A 15,927-nucleotide genomic window follows, 5' to 3' on the forward strand; every position below is an offset into this window, starting at 1 on the left:
TGCTTTTAATTCCTTTCATTGTGTTCTTTATTTCAGATACTGTATTTGTCATTTCTGACTGATTCTTTTTTTATTATTTCAATGTCCTTTTTTATTTTTGCTATGTCTTTATTTAGGTGTTCATAATGGCCATCTATTGTTGTTCTAATATCTTGGAGCATCCTAACAATCATTATTTTAACTATGCATCTGGTAATTTGGTTATATCTGATTCATTTAGGTCCTTTTCTGAGGATTTCTCTTGGTTCATTTGTGTTGCATTTCTTTGCCTTTGCATTTTCTCTGTGTAAAGGAAGGTTTTGGCCACTGGAGTCCACTGGGTATGGCCTCTGTTCCCTAGGTATGGTGTCTCTGCCGGCCTGCCACCCCCTCTTCTGTTGCTGCCTAGGGCTTTTGGGTTTGGGCATTGCCAGTGCCTGCCCACTGGGGCTGTTGCTGTGGTTTTCACCTCTCCTTCACGGGAGTGGCTGTGATCATGTGCTCGGATGCACAAGCCTTGGTGGCCTTGGCCTTTGCCCCACCCCCATGTGTGGCCTTATGCTCAGCCCTGAGGGTAGTGGCGAGCACCTTTGGTCAGCTGCGGGTCCCTGCCTGTTTCTGGGCTTTCGCCCCACCCTTGCAGGAGGAGCCCACTCGTGGAATGGCTGCTAGCCTTGGCTCTACTGGCTGGGCAGGACTGTATGCCCATGCTCAGCTCAGTAGCGGAACTCCACCTGTTCTGGGCTTTTGGCTCCACCCCCGCGGGAGAAGCTGGCTCCCAAGTCAGGCCACAAGCCTCGGTTGCATGGGCAGGGCAAGGCTGTGCTCCTGTGCCCTTGCTCAAGGGCTGGTCTCCACCCTTTCCGGGGTTCCCGCCCTTCTTCCGCAGGCTGGATTACAGGCTGCCGGCAGCTGGGCTTGACCGCTTTTGCACGCCTACTCCTCCCCAGCTGGGCAAGACTGAGCTCACACGTGAGCCCAGTGGCAGCCAGCATGCTTCCGCCCCTGCCGTCAGAACACGCCTCCACATCCTGCCGCCACCTGCCCTCCAGCAAGCCCTCAGCCGTGTGGGGTGCGGCCGCTGCAGCTCAGACCCTAACACTCACTACTGTAGACGCGAAAACTCCCTCCTTCTAAGTAACTCTGCTCTGAGTGCCACAGGAGAGCTTGTTTGGCTGGTGTCCTGCTTCCTTTTGCTGGTATTGCTGTTTCCAGGGGAAATGTTCACTTTAGATTTGGGGAGTGACTTGTCTCAGGCATTAGGGTGGCTGTCTCCCAAAATGTTTCTCCCTGTGCCTCCTAGATTACACTCTCTTCCTGCTACTCTGATCCTCTCCTCTCTTCCCATTCCCCGGAGCCCCGGGTGAGTGGTTGTGAAAGAGTTTTTCTGCGCAGTCCCTTTAAGAAGAATCCTGGGTCTGAGAAATCAGACTCTTTCTCACAAACAGTATCCTGTCTTGTTTCCAGCTAAATACTGTCCATACGCTTCTTCTAGGCTCTGGGGCTGCAGGCTGGGGCTTTGTTGCTGGGACTTATAATATGTCTTGGTATAGGTTTCTTTGGGTTTCTCTTTAATGGAGTTCTCTGTGCTTCTTGAACTTGTGAGAGAGTTTCTCCTGCATTAATTTTGGAAAGTTTTTAGCTATGATATAATTAAACAAAGTCTATATCCCTTGTTCTTTCTCTTCTCCTTCAGGAACCCCTATTATGCAGATGTTATTTCTCTTTATGTTGTCACAGAGCTCTCTATGAGTTTCCTCAGTCTTTTTGAGTCTCTTTTCTTTTTTTTTCTCTGCTTTCATGCCTTCATTTCAGTTGTCCTCCAACTCGCTGATTTGATCCTCAGCTCTATCCATCCTATTTTTAATTTCTTCGATTGTGGTCTTTATTTCTGATATTGTATATGTCATCTCCAACTGATTCTTTTTTAATATTTCAATATCCTTTTTTATACTTGTTATTTCTTTATTTAGGTGTTCATGATGACCATCCATTGTTGTTCTAAGATCCCTAAGCATCCTTACAATCATTATTTTGAACTCCACATCTGGAAGTTTGGTTATTTCCATATCACTCAGTTCATTTCCTGGATGTTTCTCTTGTGGTTTTATTTGGATTGCACTTCTCTGTCTTCTCATATCTGTGTGTTTGGATGTTTTGTTTGTAGAGCTGGTTGAGTCTAGGCTTGGTGTTGTCTCTCTTGTGCAAATCTTGCTACTCTTCCCCTTGGAAAGATTTTCATTAGAAATTATTTAAAATTTTCAAACATTGTGATAAAATAGACAATAAATTTACCATCTTAAATGTTCTAAGTGTACAGTTCAGTGATGTAAAGCACATTCACATTGTTGTGCAACCAATCTCCAGAACTCTTTTCATCTTGTAAAACTGAAACTCAGAAGCCGCTAACAACTCCCTGGTCCCCCTGCCCCCCACCTCTGGTAACCACCGTTCTACTTTCTGTCTCTGAATGGGACTACTTTAAGTGCTTCAGATGAGAGAAACCATCCAGTACTTACCTTTTTGTTACTGGCTTATTAATAAGGTGACCAACTTTTCTACAATGAAAAGGAAGACAAAAATAAATTGAAGAAAACAATATTGTAAATAAAAGAAACATTTTATTCATTGCAACAATAATACACTATAATATAAGTGCATAATAAAAATATTTGTAATATTTTATATTGTAATTATGCTTACATGCCCATTAATTTTTAATAATAATTGTAAGAATAAAGTACTCATTTAGATACAAATACATCACATCACACACAATGGGTGGACTCTGCATTGATCGAATACGGACATTTATAGATTAGTCTTCCAATATCAAAAAGGAGGACATGTATTCATAGGAGGACACTTTTCGAGGGAGGACAGAACTTACAAAAGGACTGTGCTCCCTAAAGGAGGACAATTGGTCACCTTATTATTAGAAACATTTTGAACGACTGGTTAGAATTAGAAAAAGGGTCAGCCACAACCGGCCCAGGTCTCTCATTTCCTTTTGCCCTTTGTAACCAAAAAAATAGCTGTGAGCTATGTATCTCATTTTTGTGGTCCTGAAGTCAGTGGTTCTCAACCTAGTTCTCACCTGAGAATCAGCTTTAAAAACACTCTTGCCTGGATCCCTTCCCAGACCAATAAAATCAGAATGGCTGTTTAATATACTAGGTGTTTCTAGTTTGCAGGGGAGGCTGCCATTCGCTGCCTAATTGAAGAGCTGCAAAGCAGAATAACATTTGTTAAATCAAAGTGTTTAGGGAAGATGGTCTTTAAGATCTTTTTAAATTCTAAAATTTTACAAAGTCAGCTAACATCTTTGTAATTCTCAACCAGCAGGGATGGAGTAGATTCAGCCATCCCCCCACCACCACCAAGGAACTGAGGGGATGGATACTCTGTGGAGTGTGGCGCCCCCTGCCATTGACTATTCTCATGACACTTTAGAATCCTCTTACTAGTAGCTGTACCACCCCTGGAGGCATCCCTCTCCTGCCACATTCATTCAACAAACACTTCTTAGGATGGCTCACATTTCCTTTTAAAACACTTATTCAAGCCAAGATATAATTATATGTTTGTGCTAATTACATCAGCTTCTAAAGACCGTGGGATTTCCAAATAATTCCAAGATCAAATGAAGAGTATTACAAGGATATTGATTTCAGCTTTAATGTAAGAAATACTTCTCTGAAACCAGAGCAATTTAGTAGAGTTGCCTTGTGAAACAGTGATTCCCTTGACACTAGTGCCACACAGATGAATACCATCTGTAAGAGATGCTCTAGAGCAGTGGTCCCCAACCTTTTTTGGGCCACGGACTGGTTTAATGTCAGAAAATATTTTCACGGACCGGCCTTTAGGGTGGGACAGATAAGTGTATCACGTGACCGAGACAAGAACCAAGAGTGAGTCTTAGACGAATGTAACAGAGGGAATCTGGTCATTTTTAAAAAATAAAACATTGTTCAGACTTAAATATAAATAAAATGGAAATAATGTAAGTTATTTATTCTTTCTTTGCAGACCGGTACCAAATGGCCCGTGGACCGGTACCAGTCCGCGGCCCCGGGGGTTGGGGACCAGTGCTCTAGAGTAAGATTCCTAAATTAAAATAAATTAGTATGACCTGTGAGGCCCCTTTAACTCCAAAACGCCATGATTTTAAAGTCAGATGATAAAAGAATGATCTAAGGCAAATGAACAGTTTCTGAGCTAAGAAACAGAGTTCTAAGATTCTGATTATTTCACATTTCAAGCACTCCCCAAAGACTTATGATACTAGATGTAAAATATTGAAAATGAATACCAGTGAACTTTTTAAGAAGACTAACTAGGAGGGTGATTCTCTGCATTGTAAAAAAATTACTGATTTTGTAAACTCATATTTGGATAATACAGTTACTTCAAGCATCTAAGTATTGATTTACAGGTCACTAGTTACTTAGTCTAGGTGCCCTTTCAACTTCATTTGGAAAATTTCAAAAAGAAACATTTGGAAAACAGAATATGATTTAATAACAATTATTTAATCATTCCACCAGAAAACACGAAATACCCTCAAAAACAATGCAAAAACAGCTGCAATTTCTTGAGTGCGGCTCTGTGCCAATCACCTCAGAAACATGAATTTATTTCATCCTCAGGTAAGCCTTGTAAGGAAACTGGGTCTCACAGAACTTAAGTAATCTATTCATGAGCATAAATTTAAATCCAAGTCTTTGGGATTCTGTCCCTTATACCAAGTTATGTGAATCTACTGCTCTTAGAACAACTTGCTCACTGACTGCTTGAAGACCAAAGCATATAGGTTTAATTTTCCCCTTAAAATGTTTTCCATATAAATTAATTGCCAATGTTTAAAAATTAGATTTCACATTAAGGTCTGGATGTCCTGTCTGTCTCGAAGAATCAGAAGATCGGCAGCCCTGTTCCCAGAGTCCCCCATGACCAGGCTGGATGGGCCCGCCTCAGCGAAGGCCTGAGTTCTTCAGGTGGTTCTGGTCCTCGCCCCTCCATGTTGTATTCCTCGCAAGGAGGCTGTCAGTTAAGATTTATCTCCTCCTTTGCAGCCCTCATAATTATGTAATTATCTGTCTGGCCCCTGTCAGCGCTGATCTGCAATCCCCAATCTAGAATCTTTCTTGCCCCAGTTCAGAGCCCAAACATTCTGGTTCTGTTTGTCCCAAAGCCATTTTGCCTTGTTCCCATTCCCCAAAGGCAGTGGGGCCCAATGTGTATTTCCCTTAAAGTGTCTGCACAAGAGTTAATTCTGTGGTTTCTTTCATTGTTTTCTCACATGGTGGGTGTTTTGCTTCTGTAGTTAATAGCTGTCTTGCTTTCCTTTCTTTCCACTCTTGGGGGCTACATTTGGGGTTGTGGTGCTGGGGTAGGTGGCAGGAAATGCCACCGAATACTATGGGGGTGGTCCTGACCTACTGAAACTGGGAAGAAATATGCTATATGACTGACTTACTGATATTAGCTGACTAGCCACAAAATAGAGCTAAATAAGAGCGTACTAAAAAAAAGTAAGTTTATAAAAGGATTCCTGTAAAATGTTAAATCCAGTTTGTTGCTCTTGTAGCCATGATTCAATATTACTAGTTTGGTAATCACAGTTATGTATTCTGTAATGAATCAAATGTATATCATCAATCTTGTACTTTCACCTCTAGCCATACTTTCATTACAGTTAAAAGACCTGTTCCCCGCCGGCTGACGCACATTGAACATGTGAACAAGAATAAAACATAAGCTCCTGCCCTTCTCACTCGCACTTAGCTGGGGCCTGCAGTTCTGATTCTGGCTCACTCAAGGCCAAAGAGGGCAGCTCGATTGTGGGAATCTGTGGACATTTGTTACACGAAACAAAAATCCTAATTTGTAAGTTGTTTGCTAGCTTCGATTCCTGTAACAACCAAAGGAATGGAGTCCAACTTCCAGATGTGCCAACCCTGAAAGATGTGTGTGTGGCTTTCAATCAGTTATCTGAACAAATTGTGCTGAGTCCCCTCAGCAGAGAACTCTCAACCCCCTCCTTAGGATTCTTCTGTTCTCTTTTATTTATGCCTCTCCCTCCTTGTAGACCCCCTGCCTGCACCAGACAGGCAGGTGAGTTTTTGAGAACAGGGTCTCTCCATCTTCTCAGGTAGCCAGCACTTGAAGAAACCTCTTTCCTTCTCACCAGCAGTTGTGTCATGTCATTGGTTTCCTTTTGGGGTTTTTTTTTCCTTTTTTTAGAGACACAGGTGGGGGGGGGAACAGATAGACAAGAAGGGAGAGAGATGAGAAACATCAGTTCTTCATTGTGGTACCTTAGTTATTCATTGATTGCTTTCTCATACGTACCTTGATCAGGGGGCTTCAGCAGAAGGAGTGACCCCTTGTTCAAGCCGGTGACCTTGTTCTCAAGCCAGTGACCTTGGGCTTCAAGCCAGCAACCTTGGGGCATATCTATGATTCCATGCTCAAGCCAGCAACCCGCGCTCAAGCTGGATGAACCTGCACTCAAGCCAGTGACCTTGGGGTCTTGAACCTGGGTCCTCAGCATCCCAGGCCTACACTCTATCCACTGTACCACCACCTGGTCAGGCCATGTGGTTGGTTTCCATGGCGACAGACAGTTGGGCCTGCGGGTCATTTTTTTCTGGTTTCATTGTGACTGTCCAGTAAGCTGGCACCAAGGACCTAGGGAGCGGACTTGGTGTGTAACAGAGAGGAGTGAACGTGTCAGCTTTTTAAAACTCTATTTATTTTAGAGGGAGACAAAGGAGAGAGAGAGTGAGAGAAAACACTGATTTTTTGTTCCCCTTATTTATGCATTCACTGGTGGGTTCTTGCCTGGACCCTGACCAGAGATCAAAACCACAACCTTGGCGTATTGGGATGAGGTGCCAACCAACTGAGTACCGTGTCAGCTTCTTTCTTACCCGGGAAGAATGGGGTGATCATTCAGCAGCCTGGTTCTTCATAGACCCAAAAGGATTCCTGAAGCTTGTCCTCCCAGCCTGCCCCTTGCCCCGCACTCCCTCCCCCACACCCTTCGTAACAGAGTGACACCTACTCAGACGCTGTGATGCAACTTTATTTTATTAGGAAAGGATGGTGGGCACTGGAGTGACCCTTTCCAGGGTTGGGGGGCGGGACACTGGGGAGAGGTCACAGAGATAACTCAGCAGCTAGAAGGCACAGCTGCTCTCCATGAAGCGGCGACACTTGGTAAACCGCAGGTAGGTCTCGACCTTGTGAAGGTCTTTCTTGAAGCAGGAGAGTAGCCCGTAGTTCTTGAGCACTGTGTTATCACTACGCAAGTTTGTGTCAAACTTGTCGTAGGTTTGCTTGAGGATGAGCCCAGCCCGGACGCTGCCATCTTCCAGCTCCTGCAACAGGGAAGGAGAGACCAGCTCAGTCCTTGCCAGCGGCTGCCCCTGTCCCCCCCAGGTCCCCCCTGTCCCCCCCAGGTCCCCCTGTCCCCTCCAGGTCCCCCCTGTCCCCTCCAGGTCCCCCTTGTCCCCTCCAGGTCCCCCCTGTCCCCTCCAGGTCCCTCTTGTCCCCTCCAGGTCCCTCTTGTCCCCTCCAGGTCCCTCTTGTCCCTTCCATGTTTCTCCCATCCCTTGAGGACTCGGAGAAAGGCGTGGAGGGTCCCCAGGGGAAATGAGGAGTACGCTTTCTCCTGGGTCAAGGCTGGGCTGTTACAAAGAGAGTGGCAGTATCTCTTCCCCGGCCCATGTACATCCCTGACGCCGCAGCTAAGCCAGCTGGGCCTCCAGGTCCAGGGGAGGGTGGGCCTGGCCCCAGGGCTGGGGACCAACACCATCCCCACCCGTATCAGGGCTTGCACGCCTTCCTCCAGGTCCTTCAGCTTCTCGTAGACACGGCTGGAGGTGCCTAACAGCAGGCCGTTGGTGAAGACCCTGCTGAGGTCCTGCATGGGCCCAAGCCAGGACTGGATGAGCAGCAGCGAGAAGCGGAGCAGCTCCATGTCCTGCGGGGCAGGGGTGGGTGGTCAGCGCCGGGCAACCCCACCCCCGGCCGGCCCCTGCAGGCCTTCCCCCGCCCTCCCACCATCCACGACCACCCTCCGCCACCTGGGGGACCGGGTGCAGGCATGGCTGCCCCGGGGCTCCTGTGGAGAGAAGGGGCGACCTTCTTAGAAAAAGGGAGGCCTCTGTTCCTCAGCTGGAACATGGAGGCCACTCACAGATTTCTGCCGGGCCTCCTCTTTGCCCGTCGGGGCCGGGATGGTCTCGGAGAAGCAGAAGGCAGCCTGGGTGTTCTGGATGGAATACCTCTGTCCCTCTGGGATGTACGAGCGCTCCTGGGAGAAGGAATGTTCGCCAGGGCTCAGCCAGTGCGCGAGTCTCATCACTGCTTTATTCAGAACCCCCTCAGTTCACACTCACCTTTCAGCATCTTCGCTTGGGCAAGAACTCATTAGTTTTCTCCCCTTTCTTTGGGAGTGGGGTGGTGTGTGTGTGTGTGTGTGTGTGTGTGTGTGTGTGTGTGTGTGAATTCAGCCACCCTCCCCCCACCGGCCTCCTGGGTTGCTTACAAACTCTTTGTAGGTGTCAGTGGCCAGCTGGTGTAGATGCTGGGCCCGGAGCACAGCGTTGGCAAACAGGCTGGGCAAGGACATGGTGGGGAAGGCGCCCACACCCTGGGGCCAGGGCGGGCAGAGCAGGGAGAAAGCCAGGAGCAGGAAGGTCCAAGGGCCTAGAGAGGGACATGGAGGTCGAGGTGGTGGCCCAGAGAGAAGAAAGCCTAAGTCGCTTTTGTGCGCCAGCCCACTCCTGCCCCAGGGGCCTGCCTTCCTCCTCCCCCACCCCCAGGGACTGGGAGCATTTTAAACTTGGCCAAATGTCTGGGCATGGTTGTTTATGCCCGCATTCAGGTGCCCCAAACCCAGGGGTTGTGCCCATCCATCTGCGGGGTCCGGTATTGTGCCCTCAGTACATGGCAAGCCCAGGGAGATTTGTGGGGTGCCTACCTGCAGCCATCAGAGCTGGGTGAGCTGTCCACAGGTCCCTAAGTGCTTTGGGGATCTGGGTCCTAGGATCCTGGAATTGGTACCTCGCGGACCCTTTTTATACCCTGGCCCCATTTCTCCCCCTCTGCCCCCACCTGTTCTCTCTATGCATTTATGTACAGGCCCACAGCCGGGCCTCTGCTGATGGATAATGTAGAACCTGCTCGCACTCACCCTGTTCCCGCTCCTCTCCTGAGGTCACGTCCCCCAGGCTTGTTTCTCTCTCTACTGCCACCAGCCTCTGAGGGTTGTGTCCGGAGGGTTTCAGCTAGAGAGACTACCCAATCTGTCCTCTTTTTAATAAGGGGAGGTGGTGGCAGAAGGGAGAAAGAAGTCTGAGTCCAGGCGTATGCTGGCAGGATATCGCTTGAAGTTGTCCACCAGAGTGAGGAGGGCTCCTCTGGTCCCCCAAAAGGAGGCTGTGTCAGGATGGCTGTGCCTTCAGAGCTGTGTCGACCCCTTCTTTGCTATATGCCTTTCCTCTTCCCTGCAGTTTCCCTCCACCCATCACAGAGAATGTGTGTGTTGGGGAAGCGGGTCAAGACAGCAACAGATCCCAGGGTTTCTGGGCACCGTCTAGCCCCAGGCTCTACTTTGGCCTTGATCACTATCCTCAGACCATCTATCTCAGGGGTCCCCAAACTTTTTACACAGGGGGCCAGTTCACTGTCCCTCAGACCGTTGGAGGGCTGGACTATAAAAAAAAACTATGAACAAATCCCTATGCACACTGTACATATCTTATTTTAAAGTAAAAAAACAAAACAGGAACAAATACAATATTTAAAATAAAGAACAAGTAAATTTAAATCAACAAACTGACCAGTATTTCAATGGGAACTATGCTCCTCTCACTGACCACCAATGAAAGAGGTGCCCCTTCCGGAAATGCAGCGGGGGGGCCGGATAAATGGCTTCAGGAGGGCGCATGCGGCCCGCGGGCCCGTAGTTTGGGGACCCCTGATCTATCTCATCACCTGGTCGGGCCTCAGGCAGCTGGATGCAGTGCTAATACTGACCACAAGGGGGCACCAGCCCCCTCAAACGGCCTTCTCCTTTCCCTTAGCATTGGGGTTCCCCCAGGTGGGAAGGCAAAAGGACCGAAACTTCAGGTATGGGTGTGCCTTTGGACGTGCACAGAGATACTAACTAGGAAGCAGAAATCTCTGGGATGGACAGGTGCTTCCTCTCGCAGCCCTGTTCACTATCAGAGAATCTCAATGTTTGAAGAGAACGTGAGAGCTTTCATCCTGTCCCCAGCCCTGGAACTCAGGGTACGACACCCTGGAGGTGTTCTCTCCACTCATTGCAGTCTCCTCCCACTCTGTCTTCACATGAGGGTCACATCTGACCCTCATGACCATCTTGTGCAGGGAGCATGATCGTCACCCCATTTTACAGAGAGGTTGACTTGCGTGAGCTACTTCAACCAAGGCCAAAGATCTCTAAGTTTCTTCCCATGTGTTGCATCATCCCAAGCAGGCTGGGTTCTGGGAACCACTCAGTTATTTTAACTTCACATCTCTCTGAACACAGGGATTCTGCCCCCTAATCACAAGGGTCCCTTTGCCTCATTTTGTCTTCTTTTCTTTTCTTTTTTAAATGTATTAATTTAGCGAGAGAGGAATGGAGAAGAGAGAGACAGGAACATCAAGCTGTCCTTGTGTGTGCCCTGATCTGGGATTGAACCGGCAGCCTCTGAGCTTTGGGACGATGCTCTAACCAGTCGATAAGGGAAGGTTGTTGTCCCTGTATCCCAGGTGAGGACAGCCCAGAGACACAGGATGGTTGTTGGAGAGCAGACAGTAGGCAAGTCTAGTACCAGGAAGGCTGGGACCGCTGCCTTCCAGCCTCCTGGTGCTCATAGTCTTGTCCGTTTCAACGTCTGGAGATTACCAGCCTCAAATCACCCCCCAGGGAGAAGAGCAGGAAAAAAAAACCACATTTCCCTTTGTTTTAATTTTTTTGCCCCCTGAGTCTAGGAACATTTAGCACTTGGCCTTGTGGGAAAACCAACCAACCAACCCTTCTAGAAGTGTTAGTGACCAACACTGAAAATCACCCTCATGGCCCACAGTGTGAGTGCGTGCACCTTGCCACTTCCCCCATGAGGGCCAGAAGACAGAGCCCCCTTTCCTCCCACCATTCCTGATCCATTACCCATGACCATGCCCTTGATAAGCTGTCTTCTAGGGAGGGAACTGGGGCCCATGGAGCTGTTCTCCACGCAGGACTGTCGGACTGTCATCAAAGCTACAGGCTCTGAGGAAGGTGGGGGCAACAATTTCCTCCCATTCTTCTGACTCCACCAAAGAAGGAGAGCCAGGTGGGGTGTGGGGGAGGGTCTCTGAGCCCCTCACAGCCTTCTGCCTCCCCCGCCACTGCTTCCTTCTGTCACTGGGGGAAGGGGCGCTGATGTGGGACCCCTCATGACAGGCTTCTAGCTAATGCTGGGGACCTTGTATGTGAGCTGTGGACCATGGAGAAAAGCTCCAGGAATCCCCTAGGTGTGAGGGGGTAAAGCTCAAGTTGGGGACTGCCCAAGAGCCACATAGTGTGGCACAAGTGAGGTGTGGCTGAGGCTCTCCACCACGTAGGTTACCGCCAAGAACAGGCAGGATTGGCCAGAGCAGGGAGCGTTTCCTCTCCCCAAACCCACATCCGTTGACCCAGAACTAGGTTGGTCCACAGGACTCTGGGGACCCATGGGGATATACCTTTACATAAAGGGTACCATGGCAGCCTGACTGGGTGGTGGCACAGTGGATGGAGCCTCAGACTGGGACATGGAGAACCCCGGTTCGAAACCCCGAGGTCGCCGGCTTGAATGCAGGCTCATCTGGTTTGAGCACAGCTCACCAGCTTGAACCCAAGGTCACTGGCTCGAGCAAGGGGTCACTTGCTCTGCTACAGCCCCCCTCCCCATCAAGGCATATATGAGAAAGCAATCGATGAACAACTAAGGTGCTGCAGCAAAGAACTGATGCTTCTCATCTCTCTCCCTTCTGATCTGTCTGTCCCTATCTGTCCCTCTCTCTGTCTCTCTCTGTCTCTCTCTCTGTCTCTGTCACACACACACAAAAAAAGGTTACCATGGCAGCAACTATTGGACCCAAAGAGAGAAGAACTGAAGGGTGTGGGGTGGATGTTGGTGATGCTCTCCTCTGGTCTGGACCTTTACAGGGTCCTTAGTGATGGAGACCACAGACATGACTCATTGCTAGGAGAAGATACACTTGGAATTAGACTGGCTTTTCCTTCCAATGCAGGGAGTCACACACCCTTTCTTTGGGCACCACCCGGGGCAGGCCCCTGGCTTCTCCAGGTTCAGAGACTGCCCACCAGTGGCCTCTGCATGGTGGCCAGTGGGGAGAAGCTGTGACCAACACCCCTGAGGTCAGCCTTGAAAGCCTTGTGATGCATCCCTCATTAACTTGGAATCCATGAATCTCAGTGTGTTGGGAAGCCTTTCATGTTTCTGGCTTTGACCATCTCTGAGGTTCTCTGCACCTATTGTGAGAGCTCTCAGACCTGCTCTTGATCTAAGCGTGGCCTCTTTCAGGCTTTAAGAACCCCTCCAAGGTCCCTGTGGGATTCGGGGCCATCTCATTATTTAGAGTCGTGCTCATCCTGATCTTAGGAACAGCTGCAGAGGGACTGGTGGCAGCTCTTTCCACTCCCTTCTTGGTCATTTGAGGTCTACACTTCCTACCACTCACTTTGCCCTGCCTCCCTGGAGGCCAAAATCTGGGATTATCCCTGGGACAGCCTGCCCGCCTCTCTGCCTCCAGCACGGGTCTGAACACGACGCTGATCACTCAGGGCGAGTCAAAGTCTTTAAAGAATATTATGTGGGGATTCCCATGGGCTTCTCTGGGGATGCTGGGGAAGGAGATCAATATTTCTGAGTGCCCGCCATATGCCAGGCACTGTCCTGGGTGATAGGCAGAGGAGGCCTATTTAACAGAAGACACTCAGGCTCAAAGAGATACAGCAGTTTGCCTAGAGTCTCCCAGCTCCTGACCTAAGTGATGAACGCCCAGAGTCTGGTGTTCCCATTGTACCCAGCTCTTTGGAAACTTCATGTAGGAAGGACAGTGGAGTTATTAGGCATGGACAGAACTCTCCTGAGTGCAAAATTAGCAGGGCAACACCACGTGTTCACTCAGATGTACAAGAAAGGTGGGGGCAACTGAATGCAAGGCACTGCAGCTCAGGCACCAAGACAAGTGGCAGAAAAACAACCCGAGGCAGCTGATTTAATGAAACAGCTCACCTCACCCTTCACATTTGTATTGCACGTTTCAGTGTGCATGGTGTTTTCACTTCCTTTATCTCATCGGACCCTTGGGTTAGCTGGAGGGTTCAAGCATGGGGGACAGGTCTTAGCAGTGGTTCTCAACCTTTCTAATGCCGTGACCCTGCAATACAGTTCCTCATGTTGCGGTGACCCCAAACCAAAAAATAATTTTGGTGGCTACTTCATAACTGTAATTTTGCTACAGTTATGATTCGGAAGGTAAATACCTGATATCCATTATGTATTTTCTGATGGCTTTAGGCGACCCCACCGGGGTCACGACCCACAGGTTGAGAACCGCTGTCTTAGAGGGTGTTGTTTACAACTGATTGAGGCTCTCCAAACAATCAATCTAGAAGTGCACAGCAATCTCTATAACTGGACCTACTAAGTAATTTCCTCTTGGTGGATTATTCCCTAGGGAGACAGGTGGATTACAAAAGAAGTAATAAGAACCAAAGTGTGTCCAGCAGCTGTGGGAAGTCTGGGGTGCTTTCCTTATCTGTGACCTCAGCTGGAAATAACTTCTGCCTCCTTTTACCTTATTCTATGGTTACGTGTGGACATCTTTTTTTTTTTTTACTGATTGATTGATTGATTTGAGAGAGAGAGACAGACAGGAATATTGATGTGTTCCTGTATGTGTCCTGACCGAGGATCGAACTGGCAACCTCTCTGCTTCAGGACAATGCTCTAACCAACTGAACTATCCACCCCGGGTGCATGTGGATATCTTACTCCCTTTATGAGACTGTAAGCTCTTTGAGGCTGTATTCGTGCCATTCATTCATTCGTTCATTCATTCATGTCCTAACTAATTCACCAAGTGGTTGCTGCTCCTTCCATATGCCAGACACTATCCCAGGCTGACAGGCATACCTAGATGGACAAAAGACATGATCCTTTTTCTGCTGGAGCTACCAGTCTACAGGAAGAGAGACAACAGCAAACAAATAAATACATAATCTTAACATGTATACAGACATTTCACATTGTAAAAACAGCCGTGAAGGAAATAGCTAAGATACAGAGGTGAGAGTCGGGGGAACTGGCAGCTGGCACCATCCCAGGCCCAGGAACTCTGCAAGCATCCGCTGAGTGGATCGAATGGTAAGAAGGACCGTGCCAAGGAAAGAACTCAAATATCCACCCGGCCGGAAATGACAAGGCAGGTGATGATGTGTCTCTGTGTCCCAGTGTCCTCAGAGTAGAGTGATTTAAAATAACAAGTACACAAAAAATAATAATGAAAAATACAGGATCTTGCAATGCACAGCAATATGAACATTTAAATGAAAAAACTAGACAATCAGTAGGCAGTAGACAGACGCTGAGCCCAAGTACACACAAATGTTCTACACGGATTCACAACTTTCAGAGTGTGAGCCCTGCAAGGGACCTTGCGAAGTGTCCAGCCCTCCCACGTGTGCAACGTGAGAACGTGGAGTTAGGTCCCAGAGAAAAATGTCTCCCCCACTCTTTTTTTTTTTTTACTTTGAAGATTGCATTGGGATTCATCTAAATATGTTTTAACCAAACTACTCTGAATTGGGAATTTAATACTTGTTAAGTTTCGTTCCGTGCAGTCACCTAAGTGAAAGCTTTTGGGTTGGCAACGGCAGCTGAGGGGTTCCAAGTGGAAGGTTTGTGGGGGTTGCTTGTTTTTGGTTTTGTTTGCAACTGAGTCACTGGCAGGTCCCTAGGGCGCCAGCACCAGGTGCGGCACGGACAGCAGAGACAGGTTCGGAAATTTCACCCATGTGGGCCTGCATCCAGCTCCTGAGGTCATCTAACGAGCGGGAGCATGTGGACAGCATCTGCAAGTCCCAAACCGTGTGTGCCGACACGGCCTTTGAGGCCCTTCCCGGAGGACCCAGCCAGGCTAGACACCTGCTCAGGGACCAACACAACCTGCCACGGCTACCCAGACAGGGCCGACTCTTGGCGTTTTGTTTTGTTTTGTTTTTCTCTTACCTCCAATCTGCTGGAAAACACCCAAGCCCTAGGTCAGAGCGCCTGGGGCCTAGCAGCACCTGCAGCCAGAGGGCAGGAAGTCAAGCTAGAACAGAGGAGGAAGTTGCCTGTGCATACACCAGGGCCCCAGGGACGGGCTGGATTCCCCAGTGGGCAGTGGGGCATGTGCCCACCACCAAGGGGCCTCAGAGCTGCATTCTGGTGAGGGAGAGGGCCAAGCAGCGGCCCAGTGGACTCCCAGAGGTTGCCAGCGGTGCCAACATCTGGCCTTTTAGGAAGGAGTGGGGCCTTTGGGGCTTTGGGACTTTGGGACTTGTGAGCAGTGGGAAACCTTTGCTGAGAAAGGACGCCTTCCAGGGTACATTGGGGCTTAGGCAAGATCATGTAAATGAACGTGGAGGTGCTCAATAAAATTTTATTGGCATGAAAAGATACACCATATATAAATATCTGGGGGGTCCAGTAAAAGATTTTGGTTCACGTTCTGTATCTTTTTGTGATGGCAGTTATACGAACCTGGATATGTGCTAGATAGAATTCATCTAACTGTCACCAAAAAAAAAGAAAAAAGTCAATTTTACTGTATAATCACTAAAAAACACACACAGCATCTGGTTCAACTCCCTTTTCTCAGGCAGGT

The 15,927-nt window shown here is 48.5% G+C and overlaps 1 protein-coding gene across 1 annotated transcript; it reads right to left on the reverse strand.

Annotated features, from left to right (window-relative positions):
* Window positions 1-7,166: 7,166 nt before the first annotated feature.
* On the reverse strand, window positions 7,167-8,690 carry GH1 (growth hormone 1). The gene is made up of 4 exons (XM_066235521.1): window positions 8,540-8,690; window positions 8,189-8,305; window positions 7,811-7,972; window positions 7,167-7,367 (listed from the first exon to the last, which is right to left on the reverse strand). Exons 1-4 carry the CDS (start codon window positions 8,621-8,623, stop codon window positions 7,167-7,169), a joined length of 564 nt encoding a protein of 187 aa, XP_066091618.1. The 5' UTR covers window positions 8,624-8,690.
* Between the last annotated feature and the right edge of the window lie 7,237 nt (window positions 8,691-15,927).

Source organism: Saccopteryx bilineata, chromosome 6 (genome assembly GCF_036850765.1).
Source record: "Saccopteryx bilineata isolate mSacBil1 chromosome 6, mSacBil1_pri_phased_curated, whole genome shotgun sequence".
In the NCBI taxonomy this organism is placed as follows: domain Eukaryota; kingdom Metazoa; phylum Chordata; class Mammalia; order Chiroptera; family Emballonuridae; genus Saccopteryx; species Saccopteryx bilineata.